Raw genomic sequence first — 21,877 nt, 5'->3', positions numbered from 1 at the left:
AATGGAAAAAACACACGTTTGCCTTTGCTTCTGAGCTTAAACCCAAACCTTATGGCACCTACAGCCTACCCGTCTCAGATCTAATGAGAATCCATTTTATCCTGTCTACAGCCCTCACTCAGTCATTAGTATTCATCAATAAAAATTGCTCTTCTATTCCCACTATCCCCAAGCCATGGGACTTCTGAGTTCCAAGCCATCTCCAGTTCTAGTTTATATCTCAGTTTTGCAGGATCCAGCTGTAAATCCGTTTTTGCAGCCTTTCTTGATTGATCTCTCAGAGCTAACCCTAATCTGAACTAGGGGTTTTGAAAAAAGAGCAGGAAGTCAAGTCTGTCACTTTTGGTCACCTTTAACCTTATTCTAACACCCAGTATTGACAGGATTAAGGCAGAACCTGGAGAAGAAATGGATTAAATAATTTTTAAAGCTAGTATGGGGCACATCAGAGTTTAAAGAACAATTTTTTTATTGTTCCACACCGCTTACAGGTCTAAGATGGAGTCGGTACTTGCAGGCACAAAGAAGTTAAGGTTTGTCTAAAGGTACACGTATTGCTGGTTTCTCTTTACATTGAGGCTTAGACAACAGCTAGGACCTAAACTATCAACCAGATGTATTGCTGGATCCTGCAATTTCTTAGCTGGGACTGTGACTGGAATGAACAGAAGCATATGGTGTTACGTAGACGCATGATGCTGGTGTGCTTTTAGGGCTACCCTCAAGCTTGAACTTTGGGATAAAATCCTGAAGTTCATTGTTACATTCTGTATTGGCCAAAATACTAAGATGAAGGTGTATGGTAAAGGGGTAGATATTTGAAAGGCAGTTCTGGGACAGGTTATGGGTATGGTTGAGCAAAAGCAAGGATTAAAATGTAATGCTGTGTTCCACAAAAGCAGCAGTGCCACAGCGAGGGCTGGTGCTAGCCAAAATGCATGGAGGACAGCCAGAATTCCCTTAGCTTAGGTTATGTCTGGCGCAGTGGTGGTGTATCACTTCCACAAGTTCAATGAGGATCAGCAAAAATGAGCTAAAGCACTCTTAAAAATAAATTTGGCAGTACACACACTGCAGCGTGTCGTCACCCCTGAACGCAGGAAACAAGCACCCATCTTTTGAGGCAGCATTTCTTTTGACTCATTGAAAGGCCTTCATCCTGTTCCCAGAACTTGACCTAAATAAAATTACCACTCCTCTGTTTCTGTCCTTAAAACGCTTCTGAAATGGGTGTATTCAGACAAGGGCTGCCCTATAAATGGTTGGATTGCATCCTCTCTCTCAGTCATTCTTTGCAAGCCCTGAATATTGCTGCACATAGGAGTTGCCAAATCACAGTCAGAAAGGCAAAGCAGAATGCATGCAGCTGGGAGCTATGGAATTTTTTAAAAAGACTTTCTAAGCCCCTCCAATATTGCACATTTCTGGAGTCACCACGACGGGGCTGCCTGTCTGCAGGGAAGATATAAACATCGTGGGCACTTTAGTGTTACTTCAGGCTAAGCCTTGTTTGAAATGCCACGCGTGTGGCAGCTGCTCAATGATGTGCTCGCTGCACCGAGCTCAGTCTGGGCTCTCAGGAGGAACTGCAGCACCTTCATTTAATGAAGTTATAACCCTCACTAGCTACAGTCACTACACATAACGCGGGGCCTTTTGCAACCCCTAAACCCGCAGAGACAGTTCCCCGTTCCAGTCCCCATTCCAGGAGGCCAGCCGGGGTAGGTGGCATTAACTCCCAACGGTTATTTTGGAAGTCCCCCCAGCCCCTCGCCCGCCGCCGGGCTCGGCCGCTGCCGCTATCGTCCCGCCAACCGGGCGGCGGGGCCCAGGCCCGGCCTCCTGCCGCCGTCCGGAAGTGCGGGCCAGGCGGGGCGGCCGAAGGGAGGAGGCTTCCCCTCAGGCGGAGGCCGCCGCCGCCCGACATGCTGTTCCGTTTCGGCGTGGTGCTGCCGGCCCAGATGACGGAGGGCGGCGGGGCGCTCCTGCTGGCCGGCTCCCGGCCGGAGCTGGGCCAGTGGGACCCGCAGCGCGCCGTGCCCATGAAGCCGGCGCGGCCGACCGCCCCGCTGCCGGCCCAGGAGCCGGCGCTGTGGCTGGCGGAGGTGGTGCTGCCGGACGAGGAGGCCTCCAGCCCCTTCTGGTACAAGTTCCTCCGGCGGCGGGGTGGCGATTTCCTCTGGGAAGGTAACGGAGGGGCGCCCGGGTGGGCTGCGGGATGGCCGGCGGGAGCGGGTCGGTCTGGGGCCGGGAGCGGCCCTGGGTCAGGGTCCGGGAGGGTCGGCTGTGGGGGGGCAGAGGGCGGTGGGAGTTCTCCTCCGTGAGGGACCGCTCGCCTTGCTGGCGGCTCCGGCAGCGCCGCCTCTTGCCCGGGGCATCGCCCGGGGCCGGTGGCCCTTTCAGAGGGACCGTTCTCTGAAGGGGTGTCGGCGGAGAGGGCCCCGGCCGCCTCCTGTACGAGGAAGGCCTGAGTGGGGCTGCAGGTGGCACCTCCTGTCGTGACACGGCGTGACCACTTGCTGACAGAAACACTGTTTGTAACCGTGTGATGGAGGAGGGTGAGTGCAGGAGGAAGCTGGCCTTCTAGGTTGGTAAAAGTTCTTTGAAACAATTTATTTTTTTTTTTTCTTACTGTAGGTATCCGTTGTGCATGATGTTTTGTTTGTTTGTTTGTTTTTTTCTCTCCCTAGAAGTAAAGTACTCAGAATTTCCTACTTATGCATTAAGGTGTGATTTGTTGCTTTATTTCAGAAAGCTGAAATGTCATGATGGCATTTTCAGGCTGGTAAATTTTACCATCAGAAGTGCTGGAAAAAAAAAAACAGGGAAGAGTTTTACCTCAGCTTTTCCAGTGTTCTTGCTGTTTCAGTAGTACTTCACTGTGATTTTTGTCCTGTTCTGTGTTGTCACACGTTGAATAACTTTAGTCAATTTCCATGTGCTGTTCTAGTATATTTAATTTAAGTATCTTCAGTAAAAGAGAACATTCATAGAATCATATGCTGAGTCAAATAAAGCTCTAAATATACCTTTTGTCAATGAGGAATGGATCGGACTCAATGAAAGGAAGACAGATGACTAGGTAATTTGTGAAGGTTTTTTTTTTTTAACTTAGAAAATAGTTTTATAATCCATATACCAAAATAGCACATTGTAGAGCAGTTGCTCTTCACTCATTTTAAGAACACATATCACACTTTTAAAATGCCATTCTGTCATATAGACTAAGACATGCATGTCGTCATAACTGCTGCATTTGTTTTTTCTTCTTCATACTAATAAAAGATGATTTGTTAATAGTACATTCACAGAAGTTTACATCATGTAGTAATATTTACACCAGGTAATAGCAATTGTTTTATTTACCATCTAAAATAAGTATTATGTTCTGCCTGTTTTAACCGTCTTTTTCTTTTGCAGAAATGCAGGAAAAATGAATTTTTTGGAATAAAAATCTTTGCCTCTGTCCAAGGAAGCAGAATGGGGTCTGTTTTGAAGGTGCCAAGTTGTACAAAATACGCCAGTGATACTGGTGTATAAAGAGGTCCTCACCACACAGAATAGAGAAATAATAATAGCATGCTTCAGTCTATAGAGAATCTGAAATTGTAAGGTGATGCTTACTTTCTAGTTTGGAGGTCATGGTATCTCAAGGTATTTGTCCATACCTGGGAGCGCATTTAGTAAATGTAGTATGTTGAATAAGAAACGTATTCTGTTTGGCAGTAGTGCTACTGATGCATTTTTAGGATTAACCTGTGTGTGATTTTGTTCTTGTCATTGTGAACGCTCGGTGGTTTGAGCTTATTGCTTAGCTAGAAGATAGAAAACACATGAGCATATCATCCAAATGCAGAGAGTTTTCTTTGATTAGTCATGCATATCAATCATTTTTTTCTAAGTTGTTATTTACTGGAAAAAACTAAATTTGCTTAAACCCTGAAATTTTTTGTTCTTCATGTGTTACATAAAGAGAGCTTAAGCTTGTTTTTCTATCCAATACTTGAACAATATCTTGCAGTCTTTTTTTAATGTCATTTGTTTTAATGATTTTTTTTTCAACTGTAGATCAATAAAAGTTTTGACTGTCATCTGTTTATTCTTGTAAAAAAATCTCAGTTTGAAAAGACAACTACCTTTTTAAAATAAAGAACAAAACTTTTTGGTGATAAGCAAATGCTTTGCTTTGGCTCTTTAGTATCCTATGTGTTTAGAATTAAAATGTGCTTTGGGAGACATTTAGCAGTTTCAGAACATCTGCAATTTTGAAGACATGGTCATGAGGGATACAGGAAGGTGCAGAGTGATACTTGCTCTGAATTTATGAGTTGAAGCGTTTATCTATAACCAGAGAAACTTCTGTCCAATTATGGATGTCGGATGTTTACATATATTGGATGTGAAATAGTGTGCCATATTTAAGAAAATTACCTCCAAATTTTTTATTAGTATACTTTGTGTGAAATTTCCCCTAGTAATGCGGATTATTTTTATAATACTACCGTATATATTGCATCATATGTTTTGAGTATAAATATAGTTCGTCCTTTCAGCCATTCCAGTGCAATGGGGAAAGCAAAATGGATAAAGTGATGGTATTTGTTTCTGTGGGCTAGAAGAGTCAAAGTCACTGACCAGTGTTCTGTGGCTTTTGGGTTCCGCAAGGTGGTCCAGTGGGAAGCCTTCAGGCAAGGCTTGGCCAACGGGAGGGTTGCTGACTTGTTGCTTGTGTCTGGAGGAAACTAGTTCCTCTCTCTTGGAGGACGAGGTGGGAGAGGAGGCTCTCTTGTGCTCCTGAAGGGTCAGATGCTTCTTACCTCTGCTGTCCCAGGGTGATGATGGTGCATCCAGGGCCTGTCACTTAAAGCCACTGGGCTCTTCTGGCTCAAATCACGTGATTTCTGTATGCGCTGTGTCCCAAATGAAGTTTCTTCAGGGATGGTACTTTGCTCATCTGCCATGAACTCAGCTGAAAGGCCTGTTATCCAGGAGGGTTTTTGACTGTGCTACAGTATTTGTGGAAAACAGGTTGGTTATGCTGAGTTTTAAAAATCTGGGAGTAGGTTTATCCATTAGAAAAAATAAATGAATGTATACCTTTGTTGTTGTTGTTGTTCCAGCTGCATCCTATGTGTCTTTTTGTGTACTTTGTCTTTCATGTAGATTCCTCAGAACTGGGTTTATGTCTCTCTTTCAGCTTGGAAAGTTAAAGTATATTGTGCGTACTGTCAAAACTAAATAAATACAAGATGAAACTTATTTGAATAAGTTTGAATTTATTTTTGTGAGTTTATGCTTGAATACTCATCTGTGCCTTTATCCCCTTTAATCTACAAAATACATGTTCTATAAAAGGACAGAGGAGTTACTGAACATTATACAGTATGCCCCAAACTATACTTTGAGGTGATGGAGTACAGTCTGTTGACATCTTATGTTTTGAGAAGGGGGGGAAAAAATATATATAAAAAGTGTAAGCTTATATTCTAAAATGTTGATCCATTTTCACATAACCATTAGTTTGATGTAATTGGTGCTTGCTTGAAACTTGACAGATACAGTACTGCCAGTTAAATCTGAAAAGGCACAGTCAGCCTACATTCTAGTAATTTGTACAGGTGAACAGAGCCTTAATCCTTCCAAAAAACCCCATTTCTAGTTTTGAGGTCGGGGGAGGAGAGAAAAGGGGGTGTCCTGTTTGCACTTACCTACTGCTGCTGTTCTATGTGGTTTCTTGGGGGGCTAAAACAAACGGTACAACGCAGTTCAGTTTAGAAACAGTTGGGTTACCCAGCCTGTGCCTTGGTATATTGGCCTTCCAACATTTCCAGTTTGTGCTCCTGTGAGCTTTTTAGATATAGCTTAAGCCATCTGTTGCACCACGCACACTTCTGATTGATTGATAGTTCAGAAAGACTGGCGTGTTTACGGAGTAATAGAGGTTTTCATAATATTGTAATATAATTAGTGAAAATATCAGAAGTAAAATTTGCTCATAGCTTTCAAGGGTCGAGCACTTGATTGGCTGAAAACAGTGGTTATAGTAAGGCGCACTGAAATTTCATTTTTCAAGAGGCAGTGTGCTGAAGCCTAAAACAATCTCGCTGCTTGGCCTTAACTCTGTGGAATAAAACGGGTGCAATTTCTTATTTTAAAAGGGGAGATTCTTTAAAAGCTGTACGGGAAGTTAATACCTAGTTGGCATTTGCATGGGAGAGGTTGTAACAGAATAAAAAATATTTGGGGCTAAGTCATAGCCCCAAAAGCAAAGTAAAAATTCTTTGAGGTTGTTCTGGAGAAGTGCAGTTGCATGCAACATTATTTTTCTGTAACTGTGAGATCTCTCTTTCTTTCTTTCCCAAAGCTAATCTGCATATCTCCAAATAAGGTAGCAGTTCTATTATTTAAAAAATAAAGGGAAAAAACAAAACTGGAGAGGATAGTATTAGTTCATATCTCTTTTAATGCAGATATTTTATGTAGTGTTGTTCCCACTGGGTGTCGCCATTTTACCTGTGTATAGCCAGTGGCTGCAGTTTCTTGCAGCTATGTGCACGTTTTACCATTATTTAGTGTAATCTGTTCTGCTTTTGACAAAAAAACATGGCTTTAATTCCTCCCCCCTGCCCCCCCCCTCCTCCCGTCTTGCTCTGAAGTAGATAGTGACTAGGAAGGAATATAATGTGCAATTGGATGTTGATAGTTGAAAAATTGTGCATAATACAGATTTTGTTTATGAAAGGTTGTTGCATTCTGGACAGTGCTAGATGCCTTAACACCTTTCCGATGTGAGGAAATTTATGAGTAAAGTGGATAACTTTGAAATCTAGTACTTAATAGCTCTTTAATGAATGGAGAGAAACTTCTGTTTACAAAGTGCAATAGCTCCTGGTGTTCTGTTCTTCAGCCCCCTCAAAACATATACTTAGCATGGATTATGGTGTAATTAATTGGTAGCAGGTTTGTCATTACTTCCTAACTGTGTGTCAGCATTAACCAACTTACACTGAGCAGACTACTGGAGATCAATAAAACAATGGAGAGTTGCCCATGAAACCGCAAAATTAGAAGAATAAGTATGCACACATGCATTCCGCTGGATTTGGCAGGTATGTGTCATTTCCTCGCCACAGAGATAATCAGGGGCCATCTCTGACTGCTGTGAGAGCTAATTAAAGCATTTGTGGATATAATGGTAAAATTAAAATAAATGCGTTTTTGATGCAAATTATTTATTTACCATTTTCCCCATCCCCCACTTCACTCCCTGCCCTCACTTCCAAGTGCCAGCAGCATGCAATATGGGTCGAGAATTCATTTTCAGTGGTTAGAAGCACTGAGAAGTGAAAAGTACAGTAACTGGGATGATACTTTGGTTTAAGATTTTGCCATGATTACTATTTTGACGTAGCTTGTTTTCTGCCTATAATTCAGTAATCTTTTCTGGTATGGTAGAACATAACAATCAGTAACATACAGTACAACGCCACAGAGAGTTTCAAAGCAGTTAAGAAGACTGTATTACATTATACATTTGGTCACCATCAGCCATTATTTTATCATCTGCATTTCCTTTATTCTTATTTCCACCATCTGTGTGAGAAGAACTTCTTTTTCACATGAGCTGAATTCCCTTCCAGTTGCTTTTCTCTGGTTTAATCTACATCATTAGACTGGGCATTTGGTTAAAACTCTTAGTACGGTAGCGGCTCCCACTGAGAAACACCTGTGCCTAAGCAGTCCTAGAGAGAGAAATAAAACACATTTTTGAAAGTTGCCTTTGAAAAGTCTTATTTTCTCATTTCTAATTTAAAAAAAAAAAAAGAAAAAAAAAGCCTTGTTGATTAACAGCATTAAGTCCTGAGAAGAGCTTTCTTGTAAAGCATTTATTTCTAATTCTGGCATAATTAAAAAAAATCCATAAAAAGAATTCTCTTAGGAGTAGGCTCATAGACTAAAAAAATCTTAAATTTAGCCTGGATTTTAATCTATTTAAAACTTGTTTCCTTGGTTATATATAACAGCCTTACTAAATGAGAAGCTGAATCAGTCTAAGTCCAGCAGAAAATAAGCAGGTGGCGTATGATACAGATGGTCGTCTGCTTTTTGTCTATCTCTTTTAGACCAGCAAATGCAAGGAAACACTTCTGAAAATCAAACCAGTTATGAAGAAGGAGTTAGTGAACTAGGTGGGGCATATTAACAATTTTGTCTTGTTAGGTATTTAATACAATAAACTCATCTACTCTTTTCAGAATTTAAAGGGAAGACGGTTTATTGACAGCAGAAAAAGTAGCATTAAAAAGCAGAGTAAGTATACTTGTATTAAGCATAGGAGTGAGGGTTAGTACGTGACATATAGAATTCAAAGGTGTAATTTGGCTCTATTTGTCAGAGGTGTAAAAACAAAGGGCAGCTTTGCTGAGCCTTGAGGCCGGTGGGGCTGAGGCTGCCGACATACCTGACCTCGCTCGGTTCCAGTGAGGGGCATTCAGCCTCCCCGAGCTCTGTTTTTTACCAATCAATAGCAATTCTGCCTTGGTGGGATCGAGGCAGATCCTATTTCAAGACATCAGAGACTGAATTTCATTCAGACAGTTAGGTAACAGGGAGACCTCCGTGACAGAATCTGGTGTAAAGGGTAAGTAAATTTGAATATTGTAAGTGTAGTGATGGAAGTCCAATTGGAGTAATGTCTGATAATGACACTATGCAGTGGCACATTCAGATAACTGCAAGAATCAGGTCCAAAATAGGACTTGAGGCTTTTCTTCATTGCAATGTTGGTATGAAAGATTAGGAAGCTGGCGAGTACTTAATCCTTTAAATCCTTAATTTTTGAGAATTTTCCCCCCATATCTTTCCTTTAGTTCCTGTTGTTCTATTAATATTTCTTAAAAAAATCTTCTGTTCCTCTACCCCTCCCGATTCCTCTGCCCCCAGAGTGTTTATAGTGCTTAACGATGTTATTAAAATCTTCCAGGGGAATTTCTAAGCATGAACTGAAGATGTTAATTTACCTTGTTAAAAGGACATTGTTTAATATTTCAAATGTAATTACTTGTAATATTTAGACATACTTATAATTTTGACTTGATTGCTGGTTCATGCAAAATTTATGACAAAGATTTAAGAAGTAAGTCTTTGCTCGTACTGATTTGTAAGTAGGTGATCTGAAAATTACCTGGCTGCTTGCTGTTTGGGTTTATTAATTGCCATTGAAGCTAATGGGCATATCTAAGGTCATCTAAGTAGCCCTGTGTTTTTTCAAAGGTAGCAGTGAGCTGAGAAACACGCTGACCTTGCTGGGGTTTGGAGGTTTGGCAGTCGTAACGCCTGTGGTTTAGGGTCTGGCTAAGGCAGGGATGAGATACGCAGCACCTCTGTGGCCACTGCCGTGCCCTGGAGTTTCTACACACCTTCACACAGTAGAAAACAGAAAAAAAAGGAAAACTTCCAGCAAGGTATGCGACAAGCTGGGAGAGCAGTGGCCGAGCAGAACACTACATGGCTTTGCTGCAAAGAGCTCTGCGGAGACAGTGGAAGAGACAATCTTTTTTTTTTTTTTTTTTTTTATTCATTCATGGGTTTTTTTGTTCACCACGCTTAATGGTGCTGAGAAATTTCATTGACCCAGATTTTGCTCATTATCTTTTAAGATCAAGCTGATAATTTCACCACTGTGACTCTTCCAGAACATTATGCAGTCTGTGTGCAGTTGTCGTCTCTGTCAAGATGAGTCTGTGCTGTTGGCAGACTGTTGGATTATACTTTTTTCATCCCCGCAGTACAGCTGTAATAAAATAGTAACTGAAGGTTTTTCCTTGTATTCTGTTACTGCATGTGGTTAGTTCAAATTTCAGGAGATCCTCTTCTGGTCCCTGCTTATTTTCTTCCAGTCCTTGATCTTTGGGCATGTTTTTCTTACTTACTGTACCTTCATCTGTTTTTCCTTTGTTTCATTCTTGTCTCTGTCTTTTGACAGTGCCATTTCTCAGTTATGTGGAGATCTTTGATTCTAATCTGTCGTTTGTTTGGTTGCGCAGCCAGCTTCCTTCGTGTGCTGCTTTGATCATCCGTCATATGCATTAACCCAGGAGCCATACGTGCGGTCACGCAGGTTGGGAAAGAGCCCACGGTGAGGCTTGAGCTGTGTGTGGGGCTGCTGGTTGCTTTCTTCTCCAGCAGTTCCCTGTCTACATCGGTGGAGTCCACTGCGCAACCATCCGCGGTAGAGACAGCAACAAGCGGGCTGCAAAAGCAATGGGATTTTATAATTTAATGCCTAGAAACTTACTTTTACATTTCTCTTTTGGATAAGCGTTTTTGCAGTGAAGAGTCACAAAGACGGAATTTAAATAAAATCATTCTGGACCTTATTTTAGCAATAGGATGAGGGGTAACGGTTTTAAACTGAAAGGGGAGATTAGATTCGATATTAGGAAGAAATTCTTTGCTGTGAGGGTGGTGAGACACTGGAACAGGTTGCCCAGAGAAGCTGTGGATGCCCCATCCCTGGAAGTGTTCAAGGCCAGGCTGGATGGGGCTATGACTACCCTGGTCTAGTGGGAGGTGTCCCTGCCCATGGCAGCGGGGTTGGAACTAGATGATCTTTAAGGTCCCCTCCAACACGAACCATTCTATCATTCTGTGATTATTGAAGGAAAAAAGAGTGCTACACTATCAGTTAAACTCAGACCTGTATCTTATAATAAGCTCTTCCAAATTCCTTTTGTTCTTTAATTAGGAAAGTCCCATAATTAATTAACAGGAGGATTAGTAATGTTCAGATATTTAACTTACCCTTTTTTAATATTGAATTTTACATGCTTTCAAATGATTGTGTATTTGCCTCCCAAAAATAAATAACTAAACCAATGTTTTGCCACTTGGATCAATATGAATAAGAACTAGATGAAGAAAAATATTAATATAGAAGTGCTTTGGGCTGTAAAAACAGGTGTTTCCTGTGGTGTATTGCCCTTTGTCAAAGGGCAATTGTGCTTGTTTTCTTTTCTGCAAAGGTGAACAGGCGAGTGGAAAACAGATTTGATTTTCTTTGCTTTACTACTACTGGCTCTAGGAACAAAAAGTTGACACACTGTTAAAATTCCCTCCAATCTTTGAGGCTGCACAGTGTTTTTTTGACTCTTAAAAAAATTAACATTTCACCCAAATAATTGTTTATTTCATATAAAAGGTACCTGGAAACCGGCCCAGTGGTCTGGTGGTGTGTGCTGTGAGCAACGTGAGAGAAAACAGGATTTGGTTGTGAGACTGGTGCTCTTCTGGTCTTGCAAACACTGGTGAGGAGGCGCACGGCTGCCGTGCCTGAGCGGAGCGTTTAAATGAGAGTTGTGGTGAATTCGCGCTGGGCAGGTTGGTGGAGTCACAGGGGATTTACTCAAAGTGTCTTGAAGTCTTTGTCCAAGGTTCGGGTAAGCTTGGGGAGACTAGTCAGCGTAAGGGGACAGATGTATTTACATTAACAATTTATGCACCAAAGGGTGCAGCTTGCCCTAAGGATTCTGATTCTGCAGTGTGCCCTCACGTTGGTGTGCTTCAAGCTGCTTCCCTCCTAGCACCTGGCTTGTAATAGGGATGCAAAATCCTCCAGCCGTTCCGTCTCTGCATGAGTGGTGTGCATCTGGGACTGGCCCGTGGTGATCTGTTGCTGGTAAAGATGTGACGTGCACTGGTGGTCCTGGAAGCATGTTGGAGTGCAGCAAAGTAAACGCTGGACCTTCTCTCTTTGTGCCGTGCCGGGTGGTGATGGAGAGGCACCCTGACCAGCACGGTCAGCATAGCCTTCCCGGCTTCTAGGTGGGGCCTTTCCCAGCTTCAGGTACAGAAACTAAATGAATAGAATATATTTAACAAAATAACATGAATATACATGCACATGTGAATATATATATATCTCTTAAATTTATATTCATATACATTCTATTGCACAGACCTCATATTTCAATAAGAGGGTTGTTGTTTCATAGATCAGTATATAACATAAAGGGTAGCAAAGAGCTGTGTAATTCTCATGAAAAATGTTAGGAATGCAAGCTGCTATTGTTTACGTGAGTATTACAGCTGAAACGGAAACATACCTTTTGAGATCCCTGTTTGACTGTAGGCCACAGGGGGAAGGTGAGGCTGAGTCGTACAGAAAAATCAACAGCATTAAATAACAATTAGAGAAGGAAACTTTTCAAAATGAGATTTGACAAACCTGTTTGAGGGAGCAAAGGAAACAAATGTCTCGTGGCAATTTACTCTTGGCCCTCTTTCATGTGAGGTTGCAGGCTAGGTAAGGGAGTGAATGATGGTGAAGGTGAAAAGGTTCTGAGGCAAGGAGGTAACTGCCATTTAAGAAGGCAGATGATGGAGAAGGAAGGAGCCAAGAATTAAAGCAGGAGAAGAGGTTGGACAGTAAAACTGGTGAATGACGGAAGGATATGCACCTAAAGCAGCAGCACTTGGAAATGGCAAAGCAGGAGGTATGCAACTGAGATCATGAAGACGATCATAAAGATGAAGAAGAATGAGGCTTTGTTCTCTTGTAGGACTGACTATCACCTCGGGGAAAGGAGAAAGTAAGCAGGAGAGAGAGATCATAGAATGTGATGGCAAAAATTCATGCAGAAACCCTGACGGGAGAGGAGGAACAGCTGGAGGATGAAGGGGCAAGTCCTTGAGGGAGCTGGAGTGTGTACGAGGTGTCACCCAGCGCTAAGGGGACAGACAGGTTCTTTGGGGATCCTTGCCAGAATGATGACATTACAGGGATGAGGAGCAGGGGGTACCTGTCACGCAAGGGTACTTGTGTACATGGAAGCATAGGGCTGGGAGTAGCAACAGAGCCAGAGATCCTGAGAACATGGTCCAAAACTGCCAGTGTGCAGTGAGGGCTGGCGGTTCCCTGGGGACTGGGGATGGGGACTTCAGGGACACCCCATGGGGCTGGCAGCCAGGAGCAGGCAGATGGGGACACCAGAGCAGCCCCAGGCCTGGGCATTGGGCACCTCCCTGGGGACGGGGACATGCTGAGGCTGGGATGGGACGTCAGCCCGTGGGTGGATGGGGGTCAGGATCAGACACAGCCGTGTGATGGCTGGGCAGGGCCATGGTGATGTGCATTGATTGCTGCATGGGGTTAGGCAAGGTGTGTTACTTGTGGTTGTAAAGATTTTGCTGAATACATGAGATCAATTAAGCGTCATAAATATCCATAGGTTTTGTTACGCTGCTGTATTTGTTGATGTATGCTGCTGTCTTCAAATGGTGTTTAAAAGTGGTAAGAATGTGTAAACAATTAGAAATGTGACATAAAAATACCGTGGTAAGATTTGTAGCCTCAGGAGCTATATAATGATCTTGCTCACCTTATTTATCAAAAGCTGTGTCATACCATTGCGCATGACACATAATGGTTCAACAATCTAGAATGAGAAAATAGTTTTCTGCCTAGTATTTTCTTTTTGGTAAATAATAATATTTCACAATTATGATAGCAATACTGCATGTCATCTGGAAATAAGGAGATTGTTTAAACTTTACTATTAAATGTTAGTCTTTTTTCTTTAATCATTGTATTTATACATCTCCCAAAATGCTCTTGCTCTAGCAAATTTCCCTAAATGTGGTGTTTGGAAGCCAGTCATGCATTTACATGTGGTGTGAAATTGAGGATATTCCTCTGGCATAATTTTACTCAGAAATTTTCTAACATAATTAATAATGCATAAGTGTAACAGGTTTACATTAAAAGCAAGCCATAGACTAGGTCACTTCTAATCTGCACAATAATTCCTACATGGCAATTAGTATTACAATAAGTATATAAAAATGATGGGGGGGAGAATATATATGTACTGAATTTTTGGAGGCTAGATAACCTTTTGATTGATGACATGACCCAGTTCAATTCAAATTGCTTACTCTGGCATGGTATTAAAAATTGGTTTTCTGTACTAAATCTCACACTATTGCTGTAAGAGAACAAGGGGTAATGGGTATTAAATAATGGAAAACTGTAAGAAAAATTTCCTACTTTAGACAAAGGCATTTTAGGTAATCGTGATCGCTCGGCATTGCAGATGTGACCGCGTCTCATTGGGTCACTTTGGGCAACTTTACTGTGTATGAGCAGACCTCGTAAGCGGGACATGCATCTGAAAAGTACGAAGTGGTTGTTTATCCGTTAGCAAACATAAAAGACAGGTAGGATTTAATGAGCTCCTAGACTAGGCATCGGTGTGCGTCCTGTCCCTGGAGGCACACCTCAAGAGTCTTTGCTGGTCAGGCAGCTGTGGGTGAGGTGGAGAAGAACCACCCTTCTCTGCTCTCTGAAACAGGGCTTCATTGCTGCTGGGTTCCTGCTTGTCACCTGCTTCCTTTTCTCCTCCGGTAGATGATGCCTTTCCACGTTGGTGTTTTTCCTCTTGAATCCTTAGGCTGGTAACAACTCCAGTGTCACCAGTCTCACCTTTGTTTGTGGTTTTACCTTTCTGATCTTGCACGGCCCGTACTCTGTGCTTTCTCCAAGGTCTTTCTCGTAGCTCAGCAATTTCCTTGGAAGCAAACCTGAGGATGCTGTGCTGTGTCAGAGCTAGACCTCGGGCCACAGCAAGCTGGACCCCCCAGAGGGAGGTCACGCAGCAGAAATGTTAAACACTGAGGTCACATACTGTCAGACATCAAATGAGGAACTTAAATGAAATTAATTATTCTTGAAATTGTAGGTGCCACGGTTGATGATTTGGGGGTCTTACACAGCTTTAATGTTTTTTAAATAATTTGCAAAAATTTGATTTTAATGCTGAACATTTGCTTTGTGGCAGCACTAACTATTTCAGGTGTTAATAATGTGTTACGAGAAATGCAATCTGAACAGGCAGCAAACAGCACTCCTTGCCTTAAATACTCAGCTCACATCTCCTGCAAATCTTTTTGGAAGGTTTTCCGGATACACAGCCTGCAATTGTCCTTTCTTCTGTTATAGGTAATGGGCCCCATCATGATCGAAGTTGTGTTTACAACGAGAGCAACATAGTAGATGGAGTTTACTGCCTCCCAATAGCACACTGGATTGAAGTCTCTGGACATACTGATGAGATGAAACATACAACTGACTTCTATTTTAACATTGCAGGACATCAAGCTATCCATTACTCCAGGTAAAAGAAAAGGGCAGGGCTCAGCTGGTGTCGAGTATACTGACATAATGACAGCAAACTTTGATTTGAAGTGGTGAATAGTAGTAGGTATGTAACAGTAAAGTTCAACAAAGATTCAACGCCTCTTTGCAATTAGATGTCACTTTTGGCAATCAAAAGGAGAGACTCTGAGTTCAAGGATACCTGCAGCCAGTACAGGTGTGTTAAGTCGCATCACATCTGAAAATGACTACTGGTAATTAATGCATAAATTTATGAGGAACTGTCATTTTCAAATGCTTGTCCACATACATGTAAATGTACACGTTTGTAATGTATTTGATTTGGGATTATTTTGCTGTAGAACATCTCCCAGGAAACAAAAAGAATGTATTCCAAACAGAACTTCATGGTGTCGTGTTATTGCTCATGTGCAGCAGCAACTGCAATTAGTGACAGCTGTTATAGATGACTTCTGCTTCTGTGCATGCATTTAAAAAAGTACTAAAACTTAGACAAGTCTTAAAGTGTTTGTACTTCCATGGTGTTCGCTTGAGTCCACTGCCTCACCAGTGGAGCATCCTGGCCTGAGTGAGGAGACAGTAAAGCTTAAAGAGAAGAGGGCACCCACCCTTCAGGGCTGCAGATGAAGCACAGGATGTATTTACAGCAGCAGCCTCAGCACTAGTGGTTAACAAAGTGGCACTTAGGAATTTTTGACCATTTGTAACTTTTCCCCATCTCCAGTCACGGATGTGGCAGCAAGTTTGTTGGTTGATAATGGTTGCCTGAATGCTGGCAGCCCTGATATGCCACATGCAGCTGGTGTTACTGGTTACTGAGCAGGTAGTGATCCCAAGGGGGTATGTATTTTTTGAAGAAATCAAACCACCTCTTACTTTCATTAGGTCATAGCATTGCTTTATGTGAATTTCTCCAGGTTACTGTTTCAGCTACTCCAACCTCACCATTTTGTCTCCTCTTCCTACCCTTTTGTCTCCACCCTCACACAGGGTAGGAAGTAGAATTGTCTTTTTCTTGTCAGAGCTGCAGTGTGTGAGGGAAAGATTTCCTTCTTTTGGTATCTTTTGAAAGAGTACGGATTCATAAACACCGTTAGGCATATGCAGGTATTCGTGTGACTTGGTACCTTTTCCCTGAGACCCCCTCAAGCTATATAATACACCTGACAGACTATACTGTTATCTATATCTTAAGCATCCATTTCCAACACCCTGTCAAAGAAAAGCTCTTGTTTATTCCGAAGCACAGACTTGTCAATCCCAAATAATCTTTGCTTGGCAGAGAAAGTTTGTGAGAAAGAAGAACAGCTGTCAGAAAGCGAATATCTAAGCACCGAAGGCTAACTTATCTTTCTTTCCAGAGGCAGCAGTGATCCATTTAATACTGCCTTATCTGCGTGACTACATGTTTCCAATATTAGGTAAAAAGCTGCAGATTCCACTAAAGAATATTTGGAGAAAATTTTGTGAGTTGTGTAGTCTTTTCCAGATGAGGATCTCCTCCTCCGTTCCCCTTGCACACACACACCCCCCTTCATTGCAAGGCAACCGTATATGTATATCTTCAGTAATTCTTATCTCATTTCTTTGAGTTATATTAAGTGAGCATACCCCATAACAGTCCTGTCACATAATTATTTTTAATACTTTGAAGATACTCAGCCTTTTTAATTATTAACAGTTGGGGGCAGATTCACCATTCTGCTGGTTATAACAAAGCAGCCCCAAAATGAATTACGATTTTTTTTTTTTTTTGGCAGAGCAGCTGAAGTGAGCTGATGAAAAAGCTTTTATTTTATAATGGATTTATTGATTCAGAAGAGTGCTATGGAGATTAATATCACCAAAAAGAAAAGAAAAGAAAGCAAAACAAAACACAACAGAAAAAACATCCCAAAACAGAAGCAAAGAGCCAGTCCCTCTGCCTGTGTGGTTGAAAGCTCAGTGTACAATGAGGTGGTAGTTATCCAGCTAAGGTTACTTTTTTCCGCGCTGTAACGGAGGCAGCAGCACTGCAGGGAGCTTTGTGAGCACAAATTCTAAGTCCTGCCACCAGCTGTAGGATCTTTACAGAATGGTGGCAGCTGGGAAGAAGTGATTTATCAGTGAAAACTTGTGAGGTGAGCCCCTTCTCCACGTTGCTCCACTTAATAGGATTGCCATGCGTGAATTAGCTGGAGAGGAAAGTTTATCTCTGTCAAAAAGGCCTCCCACATGAGCCCTCGGACTGATTTTGCTTGTCGTCTGTCTAATCACAACAATTAGAAGCAGTTGCTCTGAGCTTCGCTAACACCTTGCATCTTCATAAAACATGTGCTTAAACTTTAAATGGGCTGCAGCAGGATGAGAAGAACTTGCTTCCTTCTGTTGCTAGAAACCGTTCTGAATTGTGCTGTGGCTGACAGCAATGCCCTGAGGAATCGGACTTTTCTTGTTTGGTATAGATGTATTCGCTCATAAATCAGTGAGTTTATGTTTAAGCTTATATTTAGAGAACTCGCTTTGTGCTGGTCATTCAGTTTGGAGAGGATATGATGCGTTTTTTAAGCATAGCAGCATTTGAATTAATTTTTTGTAAGTGTAAAACGGAGCTTGCCCGCAGTTACAGAGTCAGGACCAATACCTCTGTGGCGTTAGTGTCCACTTGTTTTGGACATGTAATGACACGTATCACCAAAATCCGAAAATTACAGTCCCTTTCTCTTTCGTGTTAGATATTACTGCAATAAGATGCCTTCAAATTGCAGTAGAGTTCACTTAGGACACAGTAATTTTCCAAAGCACATTAGAGTTATTGTAATCTTTTCTGGGAGAAGAGGACTTCAGAAAATTTGTAAATCTGGGGCATGTTAGCTCTGTTTCAGTTCCATCTGTGAAAGGTGGAAATTCCTAATTCATAGGTGTTATATACCTTATTATTTATATAAAAACCTCGGCAATTCTCAGAAGAAAATCATTGCGTAAGAGCGAGAGAGGGAGTGACACCTGAAATTACAAAACCCTTAAATAATATGTTGGAGGCAATGATGCTTGATGGAAGAATTAGGTGCTACGGGAAGAGTATCACTGAGACAAAAAGCCATCTAGTTACGGTTTTCTATTTTTAGACTAATTTTAGGTTCCTGAATCCCCCCCTGGTAAGTAGTGAGTTCCCATACTTTTTGCCTACTCATTCGAGTATGATGTGTGACCACCACCTCTTCATTTTAGGACATGTACTTTTATGCCATCTATGGTGTCTATTTTTTAATAACACGTGTTTCAAATTTACTGTCTTCATAACTGTAATTTTATTCATTGTGTGTGCTTTTTGTGGGTCATATCTCCTAAATCTGACGAAGAAAAATATTTTTTACGTGCTTTGCATGTAAAATGCAACTAAACTGGATTCCGTAGGTGAATTCCTCAGACAACAGGGATAGCTAATCTCTAACTGAAATATTGTTACGGCTGCTAAACGTTTCAGAGGGAAATACACAGTCAGCTTGTACACAGTCAGAATCTATTGGGGGAATCACTATGTGAGAGTAGCCATAGGTCCTGACAACAATTTTTTGAGGCACAGTTTTTATAGTAGCTTTTTTACACTTAAATATTAAGGCCATTAAATATTAATATTTCATGTTAGTGGAGCGAGTGGGATGTTCCCGTAACTGGATGTAAGCCAAGAAATTGCAAAGTTGCCAAATGCGTTGCTATCACCGCTGTTTATGCCCCCAATTTTTTCCTTAAGACAAAATAAAGCAAAAGATAAAAGAAAATAAACCCTTGTGCTTGGAAATACTGTTTTTGTTAATTTGTTTCTTGATGGTTGCAAATTAAACTTTATTTATGATATAGTCTTTACAAATGCTTTGTAGCTTGTTGGTAAGATGGTTTTCTTCAACATTGCCATAGAAATGTAGGTTATAACCTAAGTTAAGCATTAAGTGGGGATAATCAGGAGAGTCACATAAAATGTGTGCTCCTGATTTGTACTAAAATGTTAACATAGATAGGTGACTGGATGAGGAATGATCCAGGGCGAAATCCAGATGCTGCTGCTTTACCTTCTGGAGGCACTAGAGCGCTATTCTGCTGATGAGCACCGAGTTTCCTTTTGTCTGTAGTAATTCTCCTGTGACGAAAATGAGCATTTATTTGATTGATGTGCAACTTTAATTGGGGTGGAAAACAAGAAGCTGGTTGAGTATATTTTTGCATGAGACTCACTGCGGAACGGGAATAATGTAACTTCTGTTACCTTATTTGAGTCATGCGAGGCACAGTTATTGCTATTTGAACGTTAGAACTCTGCTGGGATTGATGAATGTAAAGATATATTTAAAGACATCTGTGGTAGGACTCTGTTTGAGATAAAGACGACTAAATTCGTATGTCTATATGCAGCAGTTAACTCACTGGAGACTAGATGTCTACTTTAGAGTGAATTGAAGAATTGCATTGGTCTCCATACTCCACTGATGATGCTGATGAGATCTCTATTGATTTATAATAAGACGTTAAACATCCTGTCTGCTTGCTTGAATGTTGATGTCTAGTCTCATTTGAGATGCTCTAGAGTTTACTGTCTGGCCTCCAGCTGCTGCACTACAGGAACATGGTTTCTTAGAGTTTGTTGGCCATGTCTGTGAGCCCCGTCCAGATGTTCCAGATGGTATGGGACGTCTCAGATGTCAGTGGGAAACTGTACTTAGGCAATGCATTGAGCAATGCTGTGAAGACACTCGTTTGTAGATAATCAGCGCTAGGTGTCTTCATCTTGATCTTGTATCCCCTCCCTAGCCTATATTAATGAATAATGTCCATCTCAGTTCAACATGAAGTCAGAATTGCCTTTGAATTATGCAACTGGAAAAAATACAAGAGAGAGTGCTTTTATTTATTTTCACTCTTTAACTTCTCTGCTGACTTACTGGTTTTAATTAATTCACAAAATAAAATACCCTTCTGTTTTAAGTGTAATTCTGAAGTAATTTTTTTTGTTACTGAATTATAAAAAAAACTTTAAAGAGGAAGCTGTCACAAAAAAAACCAAACCCTAGAGTGCAGTGAACTATGCTACTGTAGTAGAAAGCTGAACTGATACTTTATGCCTACATCATGAATTAAGAGACGACGTGTTGTTGTCTGCCAAGATTACCATAATTAACATTAAAAACTGAGAGCTAGCTGTCCCCTGTGCCTCAAGAATACTTTTGGTAACAATATTAGAGAAAAGAATAAGAAATAATGAGCTCTGAAACAAAAGTCTTCAATTGCATTCTAATAAAATAATCCTGATTAAAAATACTTAACATCAATAGGAGTTTGGCCTTTGATTTCAGGACTTGAGGCTCTAACTGTGAACTTATCTGGCCGTTTTATACATTAAATAATGAAAATATTCTAAGCCACATCTTGTGGCTTTCATTTATCCCATAAACTGAGACATTTGAACACTTGTTTGAATTTTGTTTTATTGTACTGATCTATAGTCTTAAACTAGTTTAAATGAGATGCATTGTTTACTTCCCACTGGGAATCATCTTTTATAGCATGCTTTACATATTAATTCTATTTTTTGTCCCTTTTATATCTTCAGTTTTTTCCTGTATCACCCTCAACCGGAGCTGTGAAATGCTTTTACTACTCTCTGCTGTGAAGAAAATGGGTTTCAGATCAGTGTAAAAAAAGTTACATTTAAGCATTCTTTTATTTAAGTTATTGAAAACTAAGAGGGATTGTGAGGAAATAAGAGCAAGAGTGAGAAGACAAACATTATGAGGTCAGAATTTTATCCATTTTTAAAGTCCTTATTTATTTACATTTATTTAATTTGGGTGTGTCTCCGTATTGGGTAAGAGATGCATCTTTCTTCCACATTTGTTGCCCATCCGAACAAAAAGTTTCTCCTTTCATGAACTCCCCATACTGCGCCCTCCCTAACAATGGCTAAAAACTTGAAAACTGATTCTGCTTTTCCAAGTGTTGTGATTTTCGCATGGGGAGGATGGCACCTGGCTGGGATAACCTAAGCCTGGCCATCAGAGAGGTAGCTGCAAATCCCGGTCCCATGAACTATGCCCAGGAATACAACTAGGATGTGCCAGCAGTGCAGTCTGTGGTACCATTGTAATACTGTGGATGAATGGGATCAAGGAAACTCACTTTTCACATTCTGTTTTCCTAAATACTAGCAAGTAGCTGTTGTCAGCACAGCTCTGGTTCCCTCGCTGTGACCTACCTCCTGAGCACTCGAAAGGAGCTGGAAATGGGAACTCCTGGATCTCAGCTACTGATTTCTAATTGCGTTTCTTGTATGTGCCACAGTAGCAGGCAAAATCTGGCATTTAAACGGGTGATGTAAATTTTGCCAGAGGAAAAAATCATGGAGCTTTTAGATTAAAGATTTTTGCATGACTATCATCAGTGTTTGAATTCCCAGTATTACTTCCACCTACAGTGTCTGGTGTGTTACATTTGATGAATGGCTACTGGCCAGCAAGCTGCCAGGTTTGTGGTGTGCTGTGGTGGCTGAGGGACGCAAAATGCTATCTACATTGGGATGACACTGTTGAAGTAATGGCTGATGGATGGTAAACTATCTCCGCAAATATGAAAAAACTGGGGGAGGGAATGATTTTTGGCAGCAAACGGGACTGAAAACTCGCAAACTTGTGAACTATTAATGTTGTTATGTCAGCGATTTTTCAAATGGCA

General features: G+C 41.2%; 1 protein-coding gene and 1 long non-coding RNA gene across 2 annotated transcripts in view; both read left to right on the top strand.

Annotated features, from left to right (window-relative positions):
* The first annotated feature begins 1,860 nt into the window (after window positions 1-1,860).
* Window positions 1,861-21,877, top strand: part of EPM2A (EPM2A glucan phosphatase, laforin) — a 41,221-nt gene continuing 21,204 nt past the window's right edge. Inside the window, exons 1-2 of the mRNA XM_054195988.1 lie at window positions 1,861-2,187; window positions 14,999-15,173. Of these exons, the coding sequence (XP_054051963.1) occupies window positions 1,926-2,187; window positions 14,999-15,173 (437 nt within the window). The 5' untranslated portion in view covers window positions 1,861-1,925. The remainder of the gene's footprint in view (window positions 2,188-14,998; window positions 15,174-21,877) is intronic.
* Window positions 2,198-5,259, top strand: LOC128907297 (uncharacterized). Its single transcript, XR_008465551.1, has 2 exons — window positions 2,198-2,587; window positions 3,421-5,259. It is a non-coding gene; the product is annotated as an uncharacterized LOC128907297 (long non-coding RNA).

This window comes from Rissa tridactyla, chromosome 3, assembly GCF_028500815.1.
Source record: "Rissa tridactyla isolate bRisTri1 chromosome 3, bRisTri1.patW.cur.20221130, whole genome shotgun sequence".
In the NCBI taxonomy this organism is placed as follows: Eukaryota; Metazoa; Chordata; class Aves; order Charadriiformes; family Laridae; genus Rissa; species Rissa tridactyla.
Note: the sequence above shows the minus strand (reverse complement) of the source record. Positions and strands in the feature narration are given on the sequence as shown.